We start from the raw sequence: 21,952 nt of genomic DNA on the forward strand, positions 1-21,952 counted from the left end.
GACACAAGCCTTTGGAACACGTGAATTCCATTTCGGAACGCTGTCTCCTACGTCATGGCAGAATATTATGGAATTCATAATCAAGTGCGTGGCTATGCAGACAGGGTGTTTGCCCATGCCCCCCTTTACACTTCCTACAATGCAGGTCCAGGGAGACATTGCAGAGGGTGAAAGGGGATGCTGCAGCGGCAGGGGAGTGGCATGAGGAACTTGCAATTCGAAATCAGCAGTTTTCCACAGTTCTGAGTGACATCATGGACAACTCTTGCTTCACTCTTGTTGTCTATAATAATAATTTGACATTTATAAAGAGCTACGAAACCTCAGGTATCTAAGCACTGCTTATGGTGTGTGGTGCTTATTTATCAACCTCAGAAGAATGAAAGGCTGAGTTTTGCCCTGCTGGGATTCAAACCTGTGTCAGCAAGCTCTGCACTGATGTCAAAGCAAGCTCCCTACTTGCTGTGCTATCAGGCTGGTGATCTGGAGCCAATCAGCAGAATATATCACTGTAGCTGATGGTCAATCACATATAATTGTATATGTGGAGCAGCATTCATTAATTCCAATAAGAATATCCTCATCTGCAATACCCTTTACAAGTCACAGGGGAGGGTTAGAAACAAAATGGAGGGGCACAACGACTGTCCCTTTAGAGTTGACACATGATGATGGTTGAAGAAGGACAGATAGAATTGATTGGATTTTTAAAATGTATGCCTTCTAAAAGAAACTAAAGCATGTGCCTAACAAATTCTGTAGCCTCCTACAACTTAGTGTATCTATATTGCAGCCGAGTGTATATTAGTGTATGAATTAATCTTATCAGCCAATGTATTCCTATCACAGTACCAATTATTTTAAATGTATTTTCATTTTGTCCATTTTATTTTTGTTTTCTGCCTTCTTGCTTCTTTTGCTGGTAGAAATTTGGCAGCCTGTCAAGGGTATCCATAGAATTCCAAAGGTGCAAAGAGTGCCCTGAATTCTGCAAGCCCCATTTCCCTACAATCAACTCCCTGAGTCACTGCAAGAATTTGCTTACTAAAGGAGGAACCACCTCTAGCTGCACGTTTCCAGCATCAAGCCTATCTACGAGTATCGAAGTAGGCGCCTTCCCAACAACTAGATATGCATTTGCCAACTATGAAGAATTCGACCATCCGCACGGGGAGTGTGCGCTCGCCTGGACTTTTTGATTTTTTTTAAATGAAACTAAATGATGGGATATCAACCTCCAAAAATGTGTAAGGCCATTCCGCACACATTTTCCCTGCTCACTGAACAAAATGCATAGTCATGTGTACTTCATGAGGACACAGCCTACAGGCGCCGTCCTCCCCTGTCATGTTCAGCTGGAATATGACAGCCACGGGTACATTAAAGCATCTCAAGAAGGGGGAAGACAACCCCTTCCTCCAAGCATGGACAGCCTAATTAAAATATCAAAGGCTCCATGGATCTGCCCTCCTGTTATCTCAACTGCTGCTGACAACACATACTGTTGAGAGTTAATTGAGCCAAGCCTGTAAAAGGGGCTTGGTCGCAGGACAGACAACAGGAAGGCGGGGCTAACACCTCTTTGATATGCAATGTGCCAACTTTAAGCTGGTTCTCACCCCTCTTTATGAAGGACAGTGAATGGCATGGCTGGGTCCACTAGTACTGTAGGCAACCCCTGCAGAGCGGAACCTTTCAGAGGGAGAATTTTGTGATTTGAGGGAGAAAGGAAGTCTGCTCTCATTACAAACTTCAAGGGAGACCTGTGCTTTGATCAAGAGCCACAGAGGGCTCGGTTAATCAGAGAGACACTTGGATCTACAACAGACAGGAAGATGGGTGGGATTTAGGAGTATGTGGGGTCACCCCCTACCTTTCCTGTTGCAAAGCACTCTGGTCATGGCCTCACGCATAACAGAAGATTTTTGGTGGGGACCCCAGATTGGTTCCTTAGGTAGGATTAGCCTGCACCTATCACTGGGGCCCATTTAGCTTTAAAAGAGGGCTGAGACCCTCACTTGCCAGATCATCCGATGACTTTGAAAGGAGTAAGATGAAGGACTCCTTTGGGCCCTGGGTGAAGGTACAGTCTACCTTACATCTTCCGCCAGTGACAGAAGGCCAGGAAATCCAAGCGGGAAGCAAGATCCCTCCCCTAAACATCTCCCAGGGAACAGAGGGAGATACCAGACTCAGAGGACCCATCCAGCAGCTCCAGAACCGGTACCCAGCCAGCACCCAGAATGCCCTACTAGGTTCTGCAAGCAAGCTTCCTAGGTGGGAAGTGCCAGAGAGTCTCTGAAAAAGGACAAGACCGTTGCCTGCAAACACTCTCCTCAGCTTTGGGTCGTCTGCCTTGAAAGGACACCACGAGCCTTGCTCGAAGCTAGGAGGAGTGTCACACAAGCATCAACAGCGTCCATTTTTTAAGGGCATTTTCGAGGCAGTTGAGCCCTCGAACCGGGACCGGCTGCACCAATGACTGTTGTCATGCTGCAGTCACTAAAGCTGTCTGAGACGCCTTGACCAGCGTTCCAGATCTGCCAACCAGCACAGACACAACAATTCCTGACCCCAAGCCGCCGTGTAGGCTGGCCTACAACCGTCCGTCCAGCCTCGCTTGCCGGACTGCCTGCTGCCTGATACCCATAGCTGTCTCCCGTCTTGAACTCTGTCACAGGATCTGCAAAGCGTCCGGGAACCGACTCAACGATGTCAAGCATCAAGATAATCTCAAGCACCAGGTACATTGTGGTTCTTTCCCCCTGGCACTTCTCCGAAGGCCCCTAGTGACATTTATGATCCCTTGCTCCCTTGGTGCTGAAATCAAATAACCTTGAATAGTTAAGACTGATTCCTTTTTGACAACCCTCCTGTCAATATCCAGAGTGCTTCCCTTTCCTTTGTGAAACTGTCTGTCCTCTGTGTTCCTTTACAGGGTGGGTTGTATTTTGTAGTGTGCTAGAACTGTCCGTTGTTATAATAATGAAATAGATATGTGTATACAACCTTGACTGGATAGTCCCTTTTATCATTGGGCAATAATTGTATTTTCGCTGTGTTGCAACTAACCAACGATCCACGACCTTGCGGACATAAGCCTGCCGTTCTGTCCACGTTACCAAAAATTGGACAAGGAGGTTTATAATTTACTTTACCCTTCTGGTGTATTAGAGGTGTGGGGCTGATTCATCCCTGGACCTCTGGTGCAGCGCAAGTTGATTCGTCACACCAACCTACCTTGACATGCTGACCAGCCCCTTACCCAGGCGGGATACGTGGTCACAAAAGCATTACGATTGCAATTTTTACATTAGCGGGGAAAGGAAAAGCACATTGATGGAAATGTAAAAGGAAAGGATTGTTTTCATCTTGAGCAGACCACTGCGATTCCTCCTATGCCAGACCTGCGACAGGGGAGACAGTGCTCAGGGAAAGGTGGAGCAGATCTGCCACAAATCAAAGTGCATGTCGTTGTGCAAAAGGATCCACTTTGCTCTATGGTGCATATTGCTGAGGCATGCTCCCTATGCCCTCTCCACAAGTGTTCTGATACGCAAAAATGATCCTCACCGCGCGCAGATTTTATGGGGGCCGATTCACTCTTGTGAATCTGCTCATTTACAGAATGCTGTTGTTTTGTTTACTTGCACGGGAACATAGCAAACACAAGAGGGCAACACATCTATGTTTATCAGGCGGGATAGAGAGTTTTGGCCGCAGAAGATTTTGTCGAAGAAGAATTCATCGAATTATTTACAAATTTTGTCCCAAATATTATTGGGGGTGGGTTTAGACGAATAGCTAAGGTTGGGATCTTAAGAGGGGGCTGCAGAGGTCTCTCCCCACATATATTTGCAGCAAAATCGACCAGTAAAAAAAATATTCAATGAAAACTTTCCAATTTTCCAATCAGATCACGTAGAACCATATCAGGCCACATGATATGAAACCAAATGGGCATAGTCGTATTGGATGTCAATAAATTACTAATCCCAAACTGTGGTGCTATTAACTAATCTCTAGCAGAAAATTTCTTGCAGTCACCTAGCCAGTAAGGAAAGCGAGGACACCAATATTTTATTCCATGTAAATAGCAAACATCAAGACTCACGCGCCCTTGTGCAGTGTCAGGGCAGGTGAGGCGCTTTATTCTATGAATTATTGGTGTTCGCTGTATTCTTACCATGATGCCAATAATTTGATGTTAAAATGCCAACAAGTACTTACCAAGGTAAGGGCAAAGCAGCTTTAACGTCGTCCTCTGGAGAGCACGTTGCCATGTCAACACAACAGCAAAATGTTGTTAGCGCAAATCATTACAGCTGACGTGACAGTGTACGATGACAGCAGAACAATGTGAGGGAACATTAGACTGAGAAGGGCCTCCTTGGACTGCAATTTATCCTTGAACACATCCCATCCACCCTAATCACGGCCATGGATACTACTAAAGCACCAGTAATCACTTACCTTTGTTGATTCGCAGAGGGAGCTGCACTTTCGTTGGATTGCCATCTGGGTGGCATGCTCTCTGATCGAAAGGTTGGTACAAATCAGGGTCGCTACACAGATCTGGAATTGTTTCCACAATGCTTCAGCAACATGGAAATAGTTCATTTACACAAGAGCGGCCATTTTGTGGAAGGCACCTTACTGCAAGTCCGTCACTCTATTATTAACGATGGCTACACCTTAGTGACTTCTCTTTATTTATCGAAGTGCCGTTTCAAGAATGTAAGCATTGGCACACAGAACATATGACTGCAGTAAAGGAAACAGAACAACCACCAATTCCAAAGTTCTTATAACACACAGGATCAATGCTGGCAGCATGCATTTAGTTGTCTAATTTTGACACAATTTTTCCCAGGTTTCCACAGACTACTGGGAATTTTCTGAGACATTGTTAAAGTGCAAATAATCTCCCCTTCTAAACTGTATCATGCCATATAACTACGTCACATTTCTTTAATGTTACCCAGTATTAATATGCAAACTAGCTGTAAACAGCATAGCATACAGCAAGCAAATGAATTAATCTATTCGTTCATACAGATTTGCAGATGAACCTGGCCCCTTAACTAGAATGTGGCTTGCATTTGATAGAAGCCCTTATTGCATGTAACCCAGATTCTCCAGCATTTCAAAAATTACAGAAACACAAATCTGCACCAAAGGAACAGTCATGCTGCCAGAATTGATCCTGTGTAATATAAGAACTTTAGAATTGGTGGTTGTTTTGTTTCCTTTACTGCAGTCATATTTTCTATGTGCCAATGCTTACATTCTTGAAACAGCATTGGATAAATTAAGCGCTTTGAGGCACTTCGTCTGTGTATAAGTGCTTTACAAATAAACTATTACACTTACAATTACAGAGCCACAGGTGGATGGTAATGGGGGCCGAAATTTGCCAGAGCCCACCCGTGTTCCAACAGCCACCTGCGCCCCTTCCTGAGGGCCCTCCATTTTTTTCAATGCCTCAAACTCTCCACCAGTCTCCCTCCCGATCTCCTGACCCCCACTTCATGTCCAACCATACCCTCAATCCCCTCCTCCTCTGATTTACCAATATGTCTGGGGCTCTAGGCTCTAGCTGCCTTGCTCCTTCCATGTCTGTGCCAGGCTCACCATTGAAAGAGAAAAGGGACTGGGTCCCTTTTCTATTTAGTATGGCGACAGGCATCATGTTGTTTATGGGAGATTGGGCGCATGCAAGACGTGGGTAGCCAATTCTCTTGTCAAAAAAAAAAAATTAAAGTATTCGCACCCCAGACACAGCACTGGGGTGTGAATACAAATCACCCCATTGTCCGGGGGCATAAAGGGCTGGCAACTGGCCCTATGTTTTCCAGACCACGGTGGCGATAGCTATATTAGCACCCAGAGAAGATGCAACAGCCATACAGGTGGCCAGATAGGTGTTCCGAATCTGGCAAAGAACATCAGAATGGCCTCACTTTATTCTGACGGTGCCGTTGTCTCTGTATACTTCCCTCACTTACTCTCATCCACCCCCCATTTATTCCCATTTACGGCCCCTTCACCACAGCACTTACCTTGCATCCATCTCTCTGCTGCCATCATGCTTCATGGCCACTACAGTCATAGAAATAGTCAAATTACTTGCTGCAAGCTCCCATCAGTTTCCAGCAGCCATTTTGTTTTTGTTTAGCTTTTATTAAGGGACATCGCACGAAGCAGAGTTATCTCTAAAGACATCTCTATTAGTACCCCAGATGTTTGCTAGGGGTGCTGATAGTCTTACTGGCCCGGGCAGTAGTGCTTACACCACCTGTAATGGCTCTAGGTTCTGTAAGCTGAGCTAACAGGCAATTATCAGCCATGTAACCCATCCCACCAGCATTTAGTGCTATGTAGGTAACTCAGAATGACATAAATCTCAATAGGGAAACGTGGCCTCAGTTGCTGTATTGAAATGTTATGTTAATGCTTAAAGCATAAGGTGAACATCTGCCATTCTCATGGCCTCTTCGCGCTGAAAATATCCATAAAAGCACACAGCAACTGGCCTCTGCTGGCTAAGCAAGCGCATTGGACCTATCAACTATGAACAGATCCTGATAAATGCAAAGATGTGCCTTAAAAAATAGATCTGGAATATTGAATAACATGCTGTGGTTTATGCAGTAAACATATTATAGCTTTAAAAAAGGAATAATTCACAGCAGTTGTCATGTACAAGATGTTTAAAGTGATTGTCACTTTTTTAAAATGGAAAACTTCCTTGGGGCTCCACGGAATGTATATGTAGGCTAGATTTAAAAAAAAAAAGAGACTCTAATTACACCCGGATATTCTAGGTGAGGTCAGGCAAAAGCAGGAGTTTTGCATTGTGCAAACAACCAATGGCCATGGATCTCAATAACTGCTTATGTTCGTGATCCTGGGTGACTCCTTTCTCCCTTCTGTGAATGACAGACCATAGGATGGTGGAATATGTGTAAACTTAAGAACTTGATATTCAGTGTGCCTGAAGTCTGAATATAAAGACAGCTCTTCGGGTAGTGAAGCATTAAACAGAGCAACATCACTAAAGCCAACATGGTGTCCTTCAACTGGGTCTAAAACCTCATACAGAAAGTAAATAGCACCAATTAAAAACATATTAACATTAGTCAGAAAGGGCATATCTTTGGTGTCAGTGTAGGTGACACCAAATAGGTGTCAGGAGTGTTATGCAGCGCCCCACTCATAACAACTGGGAAGCCAGATTCGGAACCGGCCGATTCATTGTCACCAGTCCTATGAAGGGGGTGTCGCAGAACTTAGGTCAAGGGTGTCTAATCTTAAAGGAAAAAGGCTCCTGTGGTAAGGACAGTACGGTGGCCTAGTCAAGAGGGGATTGGAACTTAACTCAGTTGGGACCAGATGAAAGGATCCAAATTCCTGCCCCCACCTTGTGCCATTCTGGTTGTATGTAGTCCACAATGTTCTCACATCCTGCTTCCCACAACAAATGCTTGCCAATCGCTTTCTGTTAATTTCAGGTCCAGTGAGTTTGCCATGGAAGAAATGTCACAACAGAAAATAGTGAGGCCTTTACCAGAACCATCTTTGCTTCCTGAGATACAAAGGACTGAGACACACGGTATTGAAATCAAACCTGAAGACATGCGTAACACCAGCGGGCCGAGCTGGAAGAGAGAGAGAGAGAATACTGACAGACTCAGATTGGCCAGGGATAGAGAGCCAACCAGTTTGGAGGGAGGATATAAAAAGAAACGACGGGAAGTGTGGGCTGTTAGGGTGAGGTCAGACGCAGTGGAGGCGGTAAACCAAGAGACCAGCAGAAGAGGAAAGAGCGGCAGATTGTGAAGGTGAATTAGGGAATTCTGAAGACGTCGAGGTATTGGATAAGTGAGTGCAAGTGGTACGGCAGTGTGAGTGTTAGTGTGGCAAGTGCGGTTAGAGTAAATAGTATAAGGAGTGCGCGAGTGGTAGTAGGCGGGAGGAGTAGTAGTAGAGTAGTAGTAGAGTAGGAGGAAGTAGCAAGATCAGAGAGGAGGTAGAAACATCTAAGGGTGGAGGCAAAGACTAGAAGGAGTGAGAGATACAAGGACAGAAGAGCGAAGGGAGGAGCAAACAGAGGTGGGAGAAGTTGGGGAGAGGGAGGTGAAGACAAGGGAGCAGAGGCAGAGAGAAGCATGAGCATGAATGGGGGTAGATTGACTTAAGCTGGGTATCTATCAGGCACATTCTCCCACATCCCCTTTAGACCAATGGCCACAAGTTAGAGTAGGGATTGTTAAGAACACCCTGACGGAGCTTAGCAAGAGATGGTGAACAGACTTTAGGGGTACACCCATAGCATAAGTCAAACCTTAGACAGTAGTGGTCAATAATCACTATCTACTAACCCGGGGCCAGGGTTGACTGAGGTAGGTAGGAGGTGCTTTTATTTATTTATTTTATTGTTTATTTATATAGAGCTTATACACAGGTGAAGTGCTTCAAAGTGCTTCAAGGCGGGAAGGGAACAAGGGAGTACAGTAATCATTCTTAGGCCTTGAAGATTTCCGAATGATCTAAATAGAAAAACTAGCATACTAGGCCTGATGACATTTCTCCTAGTGCAAGTGAATGAAGTGCTACAGTTGAGACAAAACTCGGGGGGCGGGGGGAGGAAACAGAGAGGGGAACAAGACAGGCGAACTAACTGGTCCTAGTACATTTAGGTCAAGAAAAGATAGAGAGGGACAGCCACAGGGCCCATTGAACAATCAATAAAAACCCTTGAATTCTCTCTGAGTCTTGGAGTGATTCCTGTGCTATATCTGACAGTCCTTTGGGGCCCCTAAAACACCTATGCATCCCCAACATTTGTCCATCCCTTGAATTGTTTAAATACACATTATCACATCTCAGAATCTATTTCTTTTGGACCATAATACTAGTTAGTTTTGACTCATTATCTATAGATTCATCATGATTTTGCGTATTGATACATATTCAAAGCTTGATTGTCGCTTCATAGTACAGGTTTTCTTATGTACAATAGAACAAACGTATTCTTCTCTTCCACCCTAATATCGGTAACAGTATTGTACTTACATGTATTCTCTAATAAAACAAAATAGAAATGAAAGTTTTATAATGGTCACATTGCAAGATTTATATCACCAGAATGAGAAAGAAGCCTTCTAATTTATTTAAAAAGAAACGTTATTCTATTTTCATTTTGAATTTGTGCATTTATGTAGAAACAAACTACATCAGTGATGGGTGATAACACTGTTGTGTGTATATGAACAACAACATATTACAAAAAAGAAATGGCACTTGGGAAATCAAGATGACCAAATAAATTAGTACGCTTTCCTATTATGGTAAAATGGGCATTACACATTTACGCCAGTAACATCTGCTCGAGCCATTCCAGACCACCTACACTATATATGTCAGACATCCCCCTTATCTTTCATTTTAGAAAGATGTGTAGCATCAGAAAATATTATGGAAGAAATCGATGTTGTGGCAGAAATCAGGGTATAATGAAAGGCTACCTAGAACATCTACTGAAGCCTTGTTTAAAAAAAAAATCATGCACTGCTTCAAAAAGTCCAAGAATGTAGCTAGCTAGGTAGCAAACTTACAAATTGAACACAAAAGCGTTTTGTTGACATAGTGGACGGCACGCTTTCCACTAGGTCTATTAGTAATGTTTTCTGTATGCAAATGCCAACTTCATCTCAACAACATTCCACTGATTTATTAGAAGTTGCTATACCAATCTCAAAATGCACTGTAAAGTCAATATACGTACTGAAAAAGGCCCTACACATCCATGATTTTCTTTTCAACTTGAAAAACGTGCACGCGTTAACTATTTACCTTTAATAATAGACATGGATAAAAGACTTCCATCCGCTACAGAGGTACTCCCTGACCCAAAGAAGCCAAGCCACAACATGCAATACAATGAAGAGCGCCTGACCATAAAATGACTGTTCACCAAGACACACCACAGTGAAGTTAAACAATACCTCGGAACTACATCTGCATCCGATATTCCATCAGCCCTCTCCATACATTAAAAACATTAATTTTGACGCCTTTAGAAGTGCCACCCAAATAGAGACAAAACTAAAAAAGGTGTAAGTCTAACACAAAAGCCTAACAGAAAACAAACACATATTGTTTTGATGGATTTTTACAATGAGGCCATTGGCCCTGGCACTTCGTATATCGTTGTACATCTATGATAGATGTCCAGGAAAAAATACCATGCCGCCCACTGGACCCCCAGTGCCAGGCATACACACATAACCACATTGATTGTGTGTGTGAGGAGCTCGGGACCCAGGGGACAGGTGTGTCATTTTTTTTACTAGGCTTCTATGATAGATGTCCAGTAATAAAAACATGCCGTCCGCCAGTGCCCCCCCCACACTCGCCTTACAGTGCCTTGCATACATGCAATCACATTCATTGTGTGTAGGTGAAGCACTGAGGTCCAGGGGGCAGGCATGGCATTTTTTACTGGGTCTGCCCAATAAAGAATGCCAGCCCAGTCCACTGGGATTCCTAGCGCCTCACGTGCAATGTCAAGCCTGACCCCTAAGCCCCCAGTGCCTCCCATGTACACACAATTGATTATCTATGCATGTGAGGCACTGGAGGGCAATGAGGGAAGAAATGCCATTTATTAATGGGCATCTGATAGATGCCCAGTAAAAAATGCCATGACTGGGCCTCCATCACCTCGCATGCTCACAATTAATGTGTGCCTGCGAGGAGCTTGGCGACTCGGGGGATGGGCATGGCAGTTTTTCCTTGGCATTTATGCCCAGTAAAAAATCCCATGACTGTACCCTGGGACCCCAGCTCCTGACACGCATCTGTTCCCTGGGCCACCCAGCACCTCACAGTCACACATAATCACATTCATCATTAATGTGATTATGTCTGACTGCAAGGCGCTGGCACACCATGGAGCAGGCATGGCATTTATGACTGTGCCTGGTTGATAAAGCAAGAATGATAAGTGTTATTATGTAGCTAGACTTGCATGTCAATGAAGCCAGTCCAGCCATTTCTTATCGTGGTATGACATTTTATATGGAGCAGCTGTGATAATGCAAGCAGGATCAGTGGTATTATGCTTTCTGTGGCATAAACTATAGTATTGGCATCTTTGAAAAAGCAAGCATGAGGAGTGTTAATATGTAGCTGGACAGGCATTTCAATGCAGCCAGTCTAGCCATTTCTTATTGTGGTATGACATTTTGTTTCAGGCATCTTTGATAAAGCAAGCAGGATCAGTGGTATTATTCTTACTGTGGCATGACATTTTGTATTAGGCATCTTGGGTAAAACAAGCATTAGTGGTATTATGTAGCTAGACAGGCATTCCAATGCAGCCAGTCCAGTCCTTTCTCATTGTGGTAAAACATTTTATATTGAGGATCTTTGGTAAAGCAAGCAGGATCAGTGGTATTATTCTTACTGTGACATGACATTTTGTATTAGGCATCTTTGGTAAAACAACCATAAGTGTTATTATGTAGCTACACTGGCATTTCAATGCAACCAGTCTAGTAATTTCTTATTGTGGTACGACATTTTGTATTGGGCATTTTTGATAACGCAAGCATGAGATGTGTTATGTTGTAGCTCGACTTGCATTTTAGTACAGCCAGTTTGGACATGTTTTCATACTTTTGCATGCATTTGTAATGGTAAAGCCAACTGGAGTATGTTATTGCGTGGGGATACTGCCATACATTGGCAGAACAACATGGACATATTTTCATATAGTATCATTACTGGCATTATGCACAAAGCAAACATGAGTATTTTCTTATATGGGGTGTAATGGTGAAGTCAACATGGAAATGTATGGGCATAGACAGTGTGAAAATGTTTTATACTGGCACATATCGTGGGAAAAGGCATCATGAAAATTTGTTGGAGAAATGCTCCTTTGCACTGTTGGTGACTCTGGCTTTTTACCCAATTCTTCTAAAAAGTGTGCTGTAAAATACCCCATTTTTACCCATTAGTTAAAATTCTCTGGGGGAGAGCCCCCTCAAACACGCCTTGAGTGGTGCAGGCTCCTTTGCTACACTTGGTTGCTCTGGCATATCTGGGACAAATATTCACACTCCTCCAGTTAAATAATTCACCAGTCACCACTGCTTTCTCTGTTAAGAAAGATAAATGATACTTAATTGTTTGATACTCTGGTCTAGCCTTGTTTACATAGCCCCCACTAGGCGAGGGTGATCATGCAAACCTATTTGCTCTCTAAAGTTTTTGTGTAGGCAAATGGTATGCTTGGCCTCTCCTACTTTAGCAGCTGTAACATTACCCTTGAATGGGGACTGAGGATTTGCAATATCTGTGCTTGGCCTGCAAAGGCTATGAGTATGGAAATATTTCTGGCACCACTCATGCACAGCATTAGGGCAATACGTATTCAGACATCTACAATGCTTTTCAGGCAGTCTACATACTTTCCAAATGTTCATAGTTCTTTGGGCATGGTAATTTAGCACAGTATTAAAAAAACGACAAACATAATTTAGCATTGAATTTAATGAATGCTGTGGTAACTTTCTTTGATAGATGAATGGTTTTACTGAGCACTTGTCTAATTCTACCCAACAATGTTAGTGGGAGGAGATAGTACAAAGAATCTTGTTTGCACTGCAAAACGATAGGGTGTACGAAGATTCATGGCTTTTTCTTAAACTGACCACAATATCAATTAAATATGTTTTGCATGCAAAGTAGTGAGGGTATGCACATATCCCAGTGAGTGTTTTAATGCTACAAGCACCCGAAGAGCCCACTTCCATTTTTAGTGAACCCTGCCAGCTAGTATGGAGCCCTGCAGGGCCATGAGGCGGGGCGCATATTCTATATGGGTGGAGGACCAATCAGACACTTTCAAAAACCCATTGAGAAATTTCAGCAGTAAGGTGCAGTGAAAATGTGCTGTTTGTGTGCATTGAAGTACAGAAGCAATTGGTAACAGTCTAGGAAGCTCCACCCTCTGCTTCCTTTCTGTGCTCAGGTGCTGAAGGTTTTTCATTGTGCTCATGTTTTCTATGTTTTGAGTCTTTACCCTCCCCTCCATCTCATTTAACTTTTTACAGTCATTTGCTGAAGAGGGGCCTCTAATTAAAGAAGGTACTCCATCTTTTCTACCTCTGAACAGTGCTGCTATTAATTTCTAAGGCAAACCTATTGGAATATTTTTAAAGGAACTCCACAAAGAACCTTAGTGAGGTTCTTATTTATTCAATCGTGCTTAGGCTGGGGTAAAGAAACAACTATTGGCTAGATTGTGTGCCAAGCCATTTCACTAACTATGACAGGGTCACAAGTTGAGCTCCGACAAGAGGTTGCGCCATGTTTTTGGAAGTTTGGAGTCAAATGATTTTACAGGGTGTAAAAAAGTATTTTGCACTGGCAAACAGGGTTCTCTTTCGGTGACTACAATACATTTTAACTCTGCAACATATCTATTGTTTATCTGATAATCTATACTTATTAAAATATGTCTAATAAGCATAAATCATGATGGCCTTTGGTAATACTTGCACGGTTGTTCAGGCCAAACTATGGGACAGCCGTTCATTAGTTGTTAGGAAAATTCCCACACATTTGCAATTCAGGAAACATCTGAAAACCTTCCTGTTCGACGCCAACAGCCAGTGCAGGGCGTCTATAGCTTGTCCCGATTGATTGACAGATGTACTGAGTGCTGTGAAACCCTTTTTGTACATGCTCCTCAACACACTCCACCCACAAAGCTGAAATTGAATTGAAGTAATTTCTTTCCCTTAAGTCCAAGATCAGGTTATTCAGTAATATCCCCTTCCGGTGGAACTGCTCTGCTGGTACCAAGGATTGAAATTGATCATTGGAACTTTGTGGATGGAAGAAGGGGGTCGGCTCTATTGTGAAAAGCTCCAAGCAACGATGTGGTTCCAGGGAGCACATTTAATGGCCCAGTTTGGTGAAATGCTTGAGAATAAAAAATATCTCCATCCATGTTTAGGGGATGGAAACGCAATTGTGGCGTCTGAGGTTTAAACCGTGTTTGTCACACTTAAAGAAAAATCATAAAAGGGTTACAAATGACACTGTCATGATTTGCGACTCCCCCTACGCCTGTTCCCACACGTACAGTGAGATGACCCTCATTTCTGGACTTTTAAAAGCGTATCCAGTTGGTGAATTCTTGAATGTGTTTTTCAATCCAGAAACGCCCCTGGATATGTGCAAATACACAAAGGGGCAAACAAGGGCATCTGAATGAGCGCATCCAAGATGTGCTCATTCAGAAGTACTGTGTGAATAGGCCTGCTCTGCATCTCACTATTGCGCCAAACATTTTTTGAGAATCTGGCACAATGTGTTCACTGTTTCCTATTTTGTGTTGGGTGTATTTTTACTCCTTATTTTTTCGTATGGACTTATTTGCCTGATTTAATGGAGTAAAAGTGGGATGTACGGATATTCACTGACGTGCTGCTTCTGAGTTAGTGCTGTCACTGCTCTGTTCTCAGGGCTATGCAATGTCCATGGCAAGCATTGGAACAGGTGCGTTGATCATCATACTCTGCTATGCAGCAGTTCTGATACAGTTATTCTCTTGATGCATACGGTTCTAGGTCATTTGGTCGAATATAAATGGTCGACAGGACAAATTGTCGACACCAAAAGGTCGACAGGTCAAATGGTCGAATATTTGGGGGGGGGGGGTTTACATTTTAAAACCCCTTTTTTTCCCTAAACGAAAACCTAAAAAATATATATATAAATAAAAAAAAAATTCGACCATTTGACCTGTCGACCAAATTGTGTCGACCATTTGTCTGTCGACCATTTGACTAGACACCGATGCATACATTATGAGAGGCATGGTCTCCCGGCCCCTGTCACGTGAATGACGACATTCTAGTAGCGCATGAACTCTTACTGGCTTTTTCTCTGGCACACTCCTTTCCATTGTCATTATTCAATCTGTCAAATAATGCATCATGCCTGAATTTGTTGCTTGACACATGAGTTATGATAAGCGATAGTTGTTCTTTGAAACACACATAAGCATCTCTTTTCCCAATGGCATACATATTCTGCATTGCACCAGAGCACTGTTTGCAACAAATGAATAACACCTACTAAGCTGATTATTTATACTGAGCAAGCAAAGCTTTCTTTTTGTATATGCATTTTTTTCTCTGCACAGGAGCATTTTCAGTAGGCTCTGCGGCAGATCGTGAAGTCTTGGATTGGATTACAAGTTCTCTTACAACATCATATAAAACATGTTTTGTAACCATTATTTCTGGAAAAAGTGCAGTGAGATTTACCTTTTATACTGATTTGTAAAGAAGTGCAGTGGTTGCGTTTGGGTGAGTTCCATTGCACACTTCGTTCAGAGATATCTCACTAGGTTCTATCTGATTTTTTCCGCTTTTGAAGGGTGCACACAAAAAAAAGCAATTCATTTCGGTCGATTTTGGGCATCCCTCAAAAATCAGAAATAGCACATGCCTGTGGGTTTTCACAACCCCTGCCTCACAGGCAACCTGTTCCCTTAGCCGCCCACACCCCCTACCCCTCCCACGCTGATGGGTTTTCTTACTATTTGGGGGTTTCACCCCTGAGCCTCTCCTTTCCTATTTGCTCCCCTGCCCCCACTGCCTCCTTTCACCCCAAGCATTCCCGATCAATCCCCCACCACTTACAGACGCAAAAACGCAAACAGTTACATGTATCTCCCAGCCCTCCCTCTTCACAAACATTCTCCTTTTTCGCACACACAAGCTCACGTGGGACTCCCGCGACTCCTCTTCTGGGTCCCACTGTGCTTGTCAATCCCTGCGTGCACTTGTGTTCATCTCAGTGGCTGACAGTTTGATTTAGAAAGATTGCTCGCAGCGGTCTCTGCACGGTCTTTCTATATCGGTCATTTTTTAAATCGATTTAAATTAATCAATGTATTCACTTAGTGCCAGCTCACTAACTACACATGCTCACGAGTTGTTTTGCTTCTTTAGTCATTTGGCAACATAGAAAATAATGTGTGCACAAAAGCAAACCCTTTCTGCGTTTAAAGATAAACAATTCGAGAGAACATTGGTGCTAATAGTGTTTTTTTTTAGAAAATCTGGTTTTCTCATAACATGCATGTCCAATTTAATTGACAGAAAACATGCAAATTAGGATGGCCGATGGAGCAAAGCATAAAGGGACTCAGTCCCTTCTCTATTTTCATCCCTGAGCCGCTGACAGGCCACAAGACTAAGAAAGAAGAGGCTGCAGTGAGGAGCGCTACCAGCTAGCAGAGTGGGGGGAGAGGAGAGAGTGACAATGGGTGGGGCCAAGCAGGGGGCAAAGGGTTCCAGCGGATGAGGCAGGGAAACATGTTGGCTCATGCGCGGTGCAGAACGTAGGAATGGTGGTAGTTTAAGCCTGCATTCCTAAACTGCTGATTGGCTGGTGCAACTCTCCGGGGTGGTAATGGAAGTGAAGGAATTCATGAATGTATTGCATTTATTATTTATTTATTTATTGATTACATTTGTTACACACCCAGACCCTGGCGTATCACGGCGTAGTTACAGAAAACTTAGCAATTAGACATTCGTTTAGAGTATTAGGCATGTCCATATTTGTTATGTTATGTAATGTTATTTTGCATTTGTATAGCGCCTTATATACCATTGGTATGGTCTGAAGGCGCTGGTAGGTTGAACGCCCTTGGGAACCGAAGTTCGGGTCAGTAGAGAGATTAGAGAGAGTCCAAAGGTGCATGTGCGCACCAGGTATGTGTGCAGCGGGTGCGGATTCATGTGGTAGCTGCTTCTTAAGACAGTCTGGCTTCAGACCCAAGCACGGGACTGAAACAGCTCCTCTTGACCTTAAAACTCAAATTGAGGACCTTAAAGACAACGGTAAACTGGCCCTTCTACTACTACTGGACTTATCTGCTGCCTTCGACTTGGTCAACCACCAAATACTATGTCGGCACCTGAAGTCCGCTGCCCACTTCTCTGACAACGCATCCAACTGGATTAGGTCATTCCTCGACAACAGGCACATGAGAGTTTTCTCACCTACCGCATCGGCCAACCCTACACCAGTCCCTTGTGGAGTCCCGCAAAGGTCCTGTGTCTCCCCAACTCTCTACAATGTCTTCACCAAACCATTATTTGATGTGCTTGACTATCTGGGCGTCACCTACACGAATTACGCCGATGACACCCAGATACTCATACCCATTACTGGTGACTACATTGTTGATTCCAAAGCCCTCAATGACATTTACCTTGTCAAACAAGCATGGATGGCCCAGCACGAGCTGTGCCTCAACGATGACAAGACTGAGCTTCTCATTTTAGGCACGCAACAGAGACTTAACAAACTAAGTCCCCTGTTCGGCTCCTTTAACATTGACGGTAATCTAATTAAAGTATCTAAAGATACCAAAACTCTGGGTATCTACCTGGACGCCTCCCTGACTCTCACCCGACAAACTAATGCAGTGGCTGCTGCATCTGCCTACACCTGCAAATTGATCTCAGCCTGTCGCCCATTCCTTACCGCCCAGAACTGCATTACCCTGGCCAGGACCCTGGTTATGTCCAAACTGGGCTATTGCAATGCATTGTACCAAGGCACTAACCAGGGTAATCTCAACAAACTTCAGACTACCCAAAATAATGCCATTAGAGCGGCTCTTAATATCCCCCGATCTGCCCACATCTCAGAAACCAGGAAGAACCTCAACTGGCTCTCAGTCGCCCAAAGGATCTCCCTGAAAGCACTGGCCCTTACATACAAATGTGTTAACCACCAGGCCCCCTCATATCTAGCCTTGCGATTTACTCAACATATACCAACGCGAATACTTAGATCTGCACATTCCCACGGTCTTGCAATCCCTAGATTCAAGCTTCATACAGCTGGGGGTGCCAGCTTCCCTGTCCTGGCAGCCAAGCTTTGGAACACTGTACCACTCACTATCAGAACCTTACCGTCATTTAACCTTTTCAAACACAAAGACAAGCTTTGGCTAGTTACATCTCACTAACAACCGCTCTTCTGACTCTGGACGGGCCACTTGGGACCTAGCTCTGCTTTGTTCCGGCACTACTGTTCTGCTTATTGCCCTGATTTGTAACGTCTGACTGTGTGATCACCATCTGCAGAAACCGCAAACACAATGTATGCTAGTTCTGCTGTTGAACGTGCGCGTGGTGTGCTCAGAGGCTTGCGCGTGGTTACACTGGAGGTACATGACAATGGTCTATATGCAAGGTCTTGTGCTAAGAAAAGAAGAGGTTTTACCTGTCCAGGGCATCATCAGATTTGAACCGATTGTGTATAACTTTGCTGTGATCCACATCATCATGGCTACAGAATGAATGTCAGAGACAAACAAATTAATGCAATGTTTCTTTTTCCATGCAACAAACAGTTGAGAAACGTTAAGTGTATATACAAATGTACTTCATTTTTTCAGAAATGTGCACATGTATCTTCAACACTTGCCAGAGTACCTTAAACGAAGGTATCTTTGTCAGAGCGCTGCAAATCTGAAACGCATTACTACTGCCACAAAGGTACTAGCAGAAAATACTCCACTTTAAAAGGTTACTGGAAAAATGTGCTCTTCTAACTTTCACTAATCTTCGAACACAGCGCATGATTATTGCGCAACATAAAACATATTATCTTGCAGGCCAACTGTGGCTGGCACGTGTGATGTCAACAGCTCTGTGCGGTACCACAGTTCAGATTATGTCACGTTATTGTGGTAAGTCGTTGTACTTGTAAGTGAGTATTGAAGGAGAAGGAATTAAATGGAATACCGAACCTGTCCAAGGAATCTTCCGACTTGTACCTGCTCAAGATGACTTTCCCATAATTTTCGTCCTTGCTGTGATTTAAAAAAAAAAAAAAAAAATTAAAATGTTTCCTAACACAAGACAAACAAACATACGTGCATCTTAACCACTTTTTATATTTTACAGGTTGAATTCGGTATGTTGCAGTAAATTGTGTTTTTGCCCCTCATTTGCCTCTATCAAATTCCTGGGGAATAATGTTTTTCAAATGGGATGAAGTGAACGTCGACGAATCCTTGCAGACATGATGTGTGTGTGGCCTTTATTTTAATGGGTTTTAAATGCAAATGTTTTTATGTGGATTGCAAGATCCTCGTCTTGGCGTCTAAAGGTGCACAGGCCCTGCGTGTTTAAAGCAGTGTTTCATACGCCTGCCTCAGTATTGTAATGCTATAGCTTGCTCACTTGGTCCAGGGCAGTCCTGGATGAACCACAATTCTTATACATTTAAAAGGTATTCCTACAGGCATTCTCGGGAGCGCTAGCACTCAACTGCACCATTTGCAATTATGTAACATTTGCGTTTGTGAACCGTTAATGCAAAATCAAGCAGGAAAACTTCCCGCGTGTGGAAAAAAAATGTACACAACAATTGTGAAAGGTCTATTGTAGTATCAAACGAGCCACATTCAGTATACATAAAAGTGTACATAAAAGCCGGAAGCCACAAACAGATGCCGGACTACTGAACACATGGTCGAGGTAGCAGAGGGGGCATTCAAGCCGAACCACAGCATGTTAGAAAGCAAAGCGTTCTGTGCCAGACGCCCTTGCCGCAACGTGTGACATGGAAAAAGGCAGGTTTGCCGAGCAACAGCCTTTGCACGCCAAGTTAGAAATCGCAAAATACACAGATATGCAAAAAGCGCCAGCGAACATGCGCACTATTTCAACGGCCGAAAACAGAGCATGGCAGCAAATGTTTACGGAAACATCAGACATGAACTAAGAACATGTGAGTGCGAATTTCGGCAGCACATTCACATGCAAACGAGACCGGCAGCATTCATGCATATGGTGAGGCAGCAGATGGCGAACTAGTAAAACGTGAAAACAAGAACATCATGTAGTTAAAAAACTGTACGCATTGGTAATAACCACAGACGTGTTATGAGTACGACTTGAACAAAATCTTTATTAGTGACACATTAGAAAGCTAGAACATGTTAACAAGCAAGTTGCAGCAGCAAAAGAATGTCATGGTTATGCACATAAACCAAAACCACAGACGAATTAGAACAGCATAACCCACCCTACATCACATACAGTAACAAAAACATGGAAGAGTGGGGAGCTAATCCACACACATTTTCCTATGCTCACACCACAACAAAGCATAGACATGTGTACTCGAGGCTGGGCAACACTTACAGGTACAGTCCGCCCCTGTCATATTTAGTTGGAATGTAACAGCCAAGAAGTGCACAATGTAATCCAGAAGGGGGAGGACCAACCTTCCCCCTGCCTTGGTCAGCCTGATAAAATGACAAAGGCTCCATGAAACCGACCTGTTCTTTTGTTAGGCCCTGCAGCTGGTGTCAGCGATTATCATACCAACTTGAGGTACTTCAAACAGGCCCACACAGGGCCTGGATGAAGAGGATAACAAAGGAGACACAAAAACCAACAACTTTTCATATGTAACTGTGTCAACCTGAAGCCAGCTTGTGCCTCTCAGTTTCGATGGCAGTGAACAGTCATGTATGGATCTTTTGTTGCAGTAGGCCACCCCATTCATAAGGTCAAGAATGTGGTTTGTAGGAGCCACAGAGTCTGGTCTCTTAGTATCTTCAAGGGAGACCTGCCACTTTAACAGCCACTTTAACAGGAATCACACAGGGAGGATTACAAACAAGAGAGACTCTTTGAACACAACAGGCAGGAAGATGGGTCGGAAGATAGTAGCACAAGGTAGTGAGAGCAGAGCTCTTTCTGTTGAGAGAAGGGTTCCGCCATATTAGGTCTGGGGCATAGCAGTCGGGTTATGACCTCACGCATACAGAAGATTGTTGGCAGGAACCCCAGAATTGGTTCACTAAGGTAGGTTTTCCCTACATCATTCAATGTTGCCCACTTGGCTTTAAAAGAGGGCCAGAGCCCCTCTTTAAGCAGATCATTGGAAGGCTTCACAAGAAGTAAGAAAGAAGAACTCAACCTTGGAACCGGGCTGAAGGTACAGTCTTCCTTACATCTTCCGCCAGTGAAGAAAGGTTAGGCTACCCAAAGAGGGAAGAAAGATCCATCCCCTAAATGTTTCCCAGGAAACAGAGGGAGAAAAGATCTCAGAGGACCCTTCAGCCACTCCAGAACCTGTACCCAGCCAGCACACATCGTGTCCTTCTAGGCTCTGCAGCAAGCTCACTGTATAGGAAGTGACAGAAGGTCTCTGAACCTGATAAAAAGGACAAGGCAGATGCCTGCAAAACACTCCCGAGCTCTGGGCCCTATGCTTTAAAGGATGACACATCCCATTGAAGAAGCTGGGAGAGCTGCAATGACAAGCATCTACCATTGTCTACCTAAAGGACATTTTCAAGCCAGTCGAGTTCCTCGATCCGCAACCTACTGCAACGCTGGCCGGTGTCAAGCCGCAGTCGCTTAAAGGCATTGTCAAACCATCTTGCCACCAGATACTCACAGCTGACTCACTCTCGAACGCTGTCACAGAAGCCTGCAAGGCGCCCTGAAGCCGACTCGACCCTGTCGAGCACCAAAAACACCAACAGCTGCAAAAGGTACATTGGGGTTCTGTCTCCCTGGTCCTTCCCAGAAGGCCCCTAGAGACATTGTAAGACCCTCTCATCCCTTTGTGCTGAAGCCAAGAACTTTAACAAACAGTTGTGGTTATTAACCACACTGCCTACCCTCCTGTTAGTATCCAGAGTGCATCCCTTTCACTTCGTAGAACAGTCTGTTCTCTGTATTCCTTAACAGGGTGGGTTGTATTTTGTAGTGCTGTTATACTGTATGTTGTGATCATAATAAAGTAGATAGTTGTATACGACCTTGACTGGACACTCCTTTTATCATTGGGTAATGATTGTATTTTTGCTCTG

General features: G+C 43.8%; 1 protein-coding gene across 29 annotated transcripts in view; it reads right to left on the reverse strand.

Annotated features, from left to right (window-relative positions):
- The window catches only part of SCEL (sciellin), a 500,729-nt gene that overhangs the window by 371,441 nt on the left and 107,336 nt on the right, over positions 1–21,952 (reverse strand). For 26 of the 29 annotated variants that reach the window (XM_069640207.1, XM_069640220.1, XM_069640208.1 and 23 more), the window contains exons 4-5: positions 18,866–18,928; positions 18,337–18,402 (exon numbers count right to left, since the gene is read on the reverse strand). The exons of the other annotated variants lie outside the window; for them this stretch is intronic. In XM_069640207.1, coding sequence (XP_069496308.1) covers positions 18,337–18,402; positions 18,866–18,928 — 129 coding nt within the window. The remainder of the gene's footprint in view (positions 1–18,336; positions 18,403–18,865; positions 18,929–21,952) is intronic. 29 annotated transcript variants of the gene reach the window in all.

This window comes from Ambystoma mexicanum, chromosome 7q (genome assembly GCF_040938575.1).
Source record: "Ambystoma mexicanum isolate Mex_15411 chromosome 7q, UKY_AmexF1_1, whole genome shotgun sequence".
NCBI lineage: Eukaryota > Metazoa > Chordata > Amphibia > Caudata > Ambystomatidae > Ambystoma > Ambystoma mexicanum.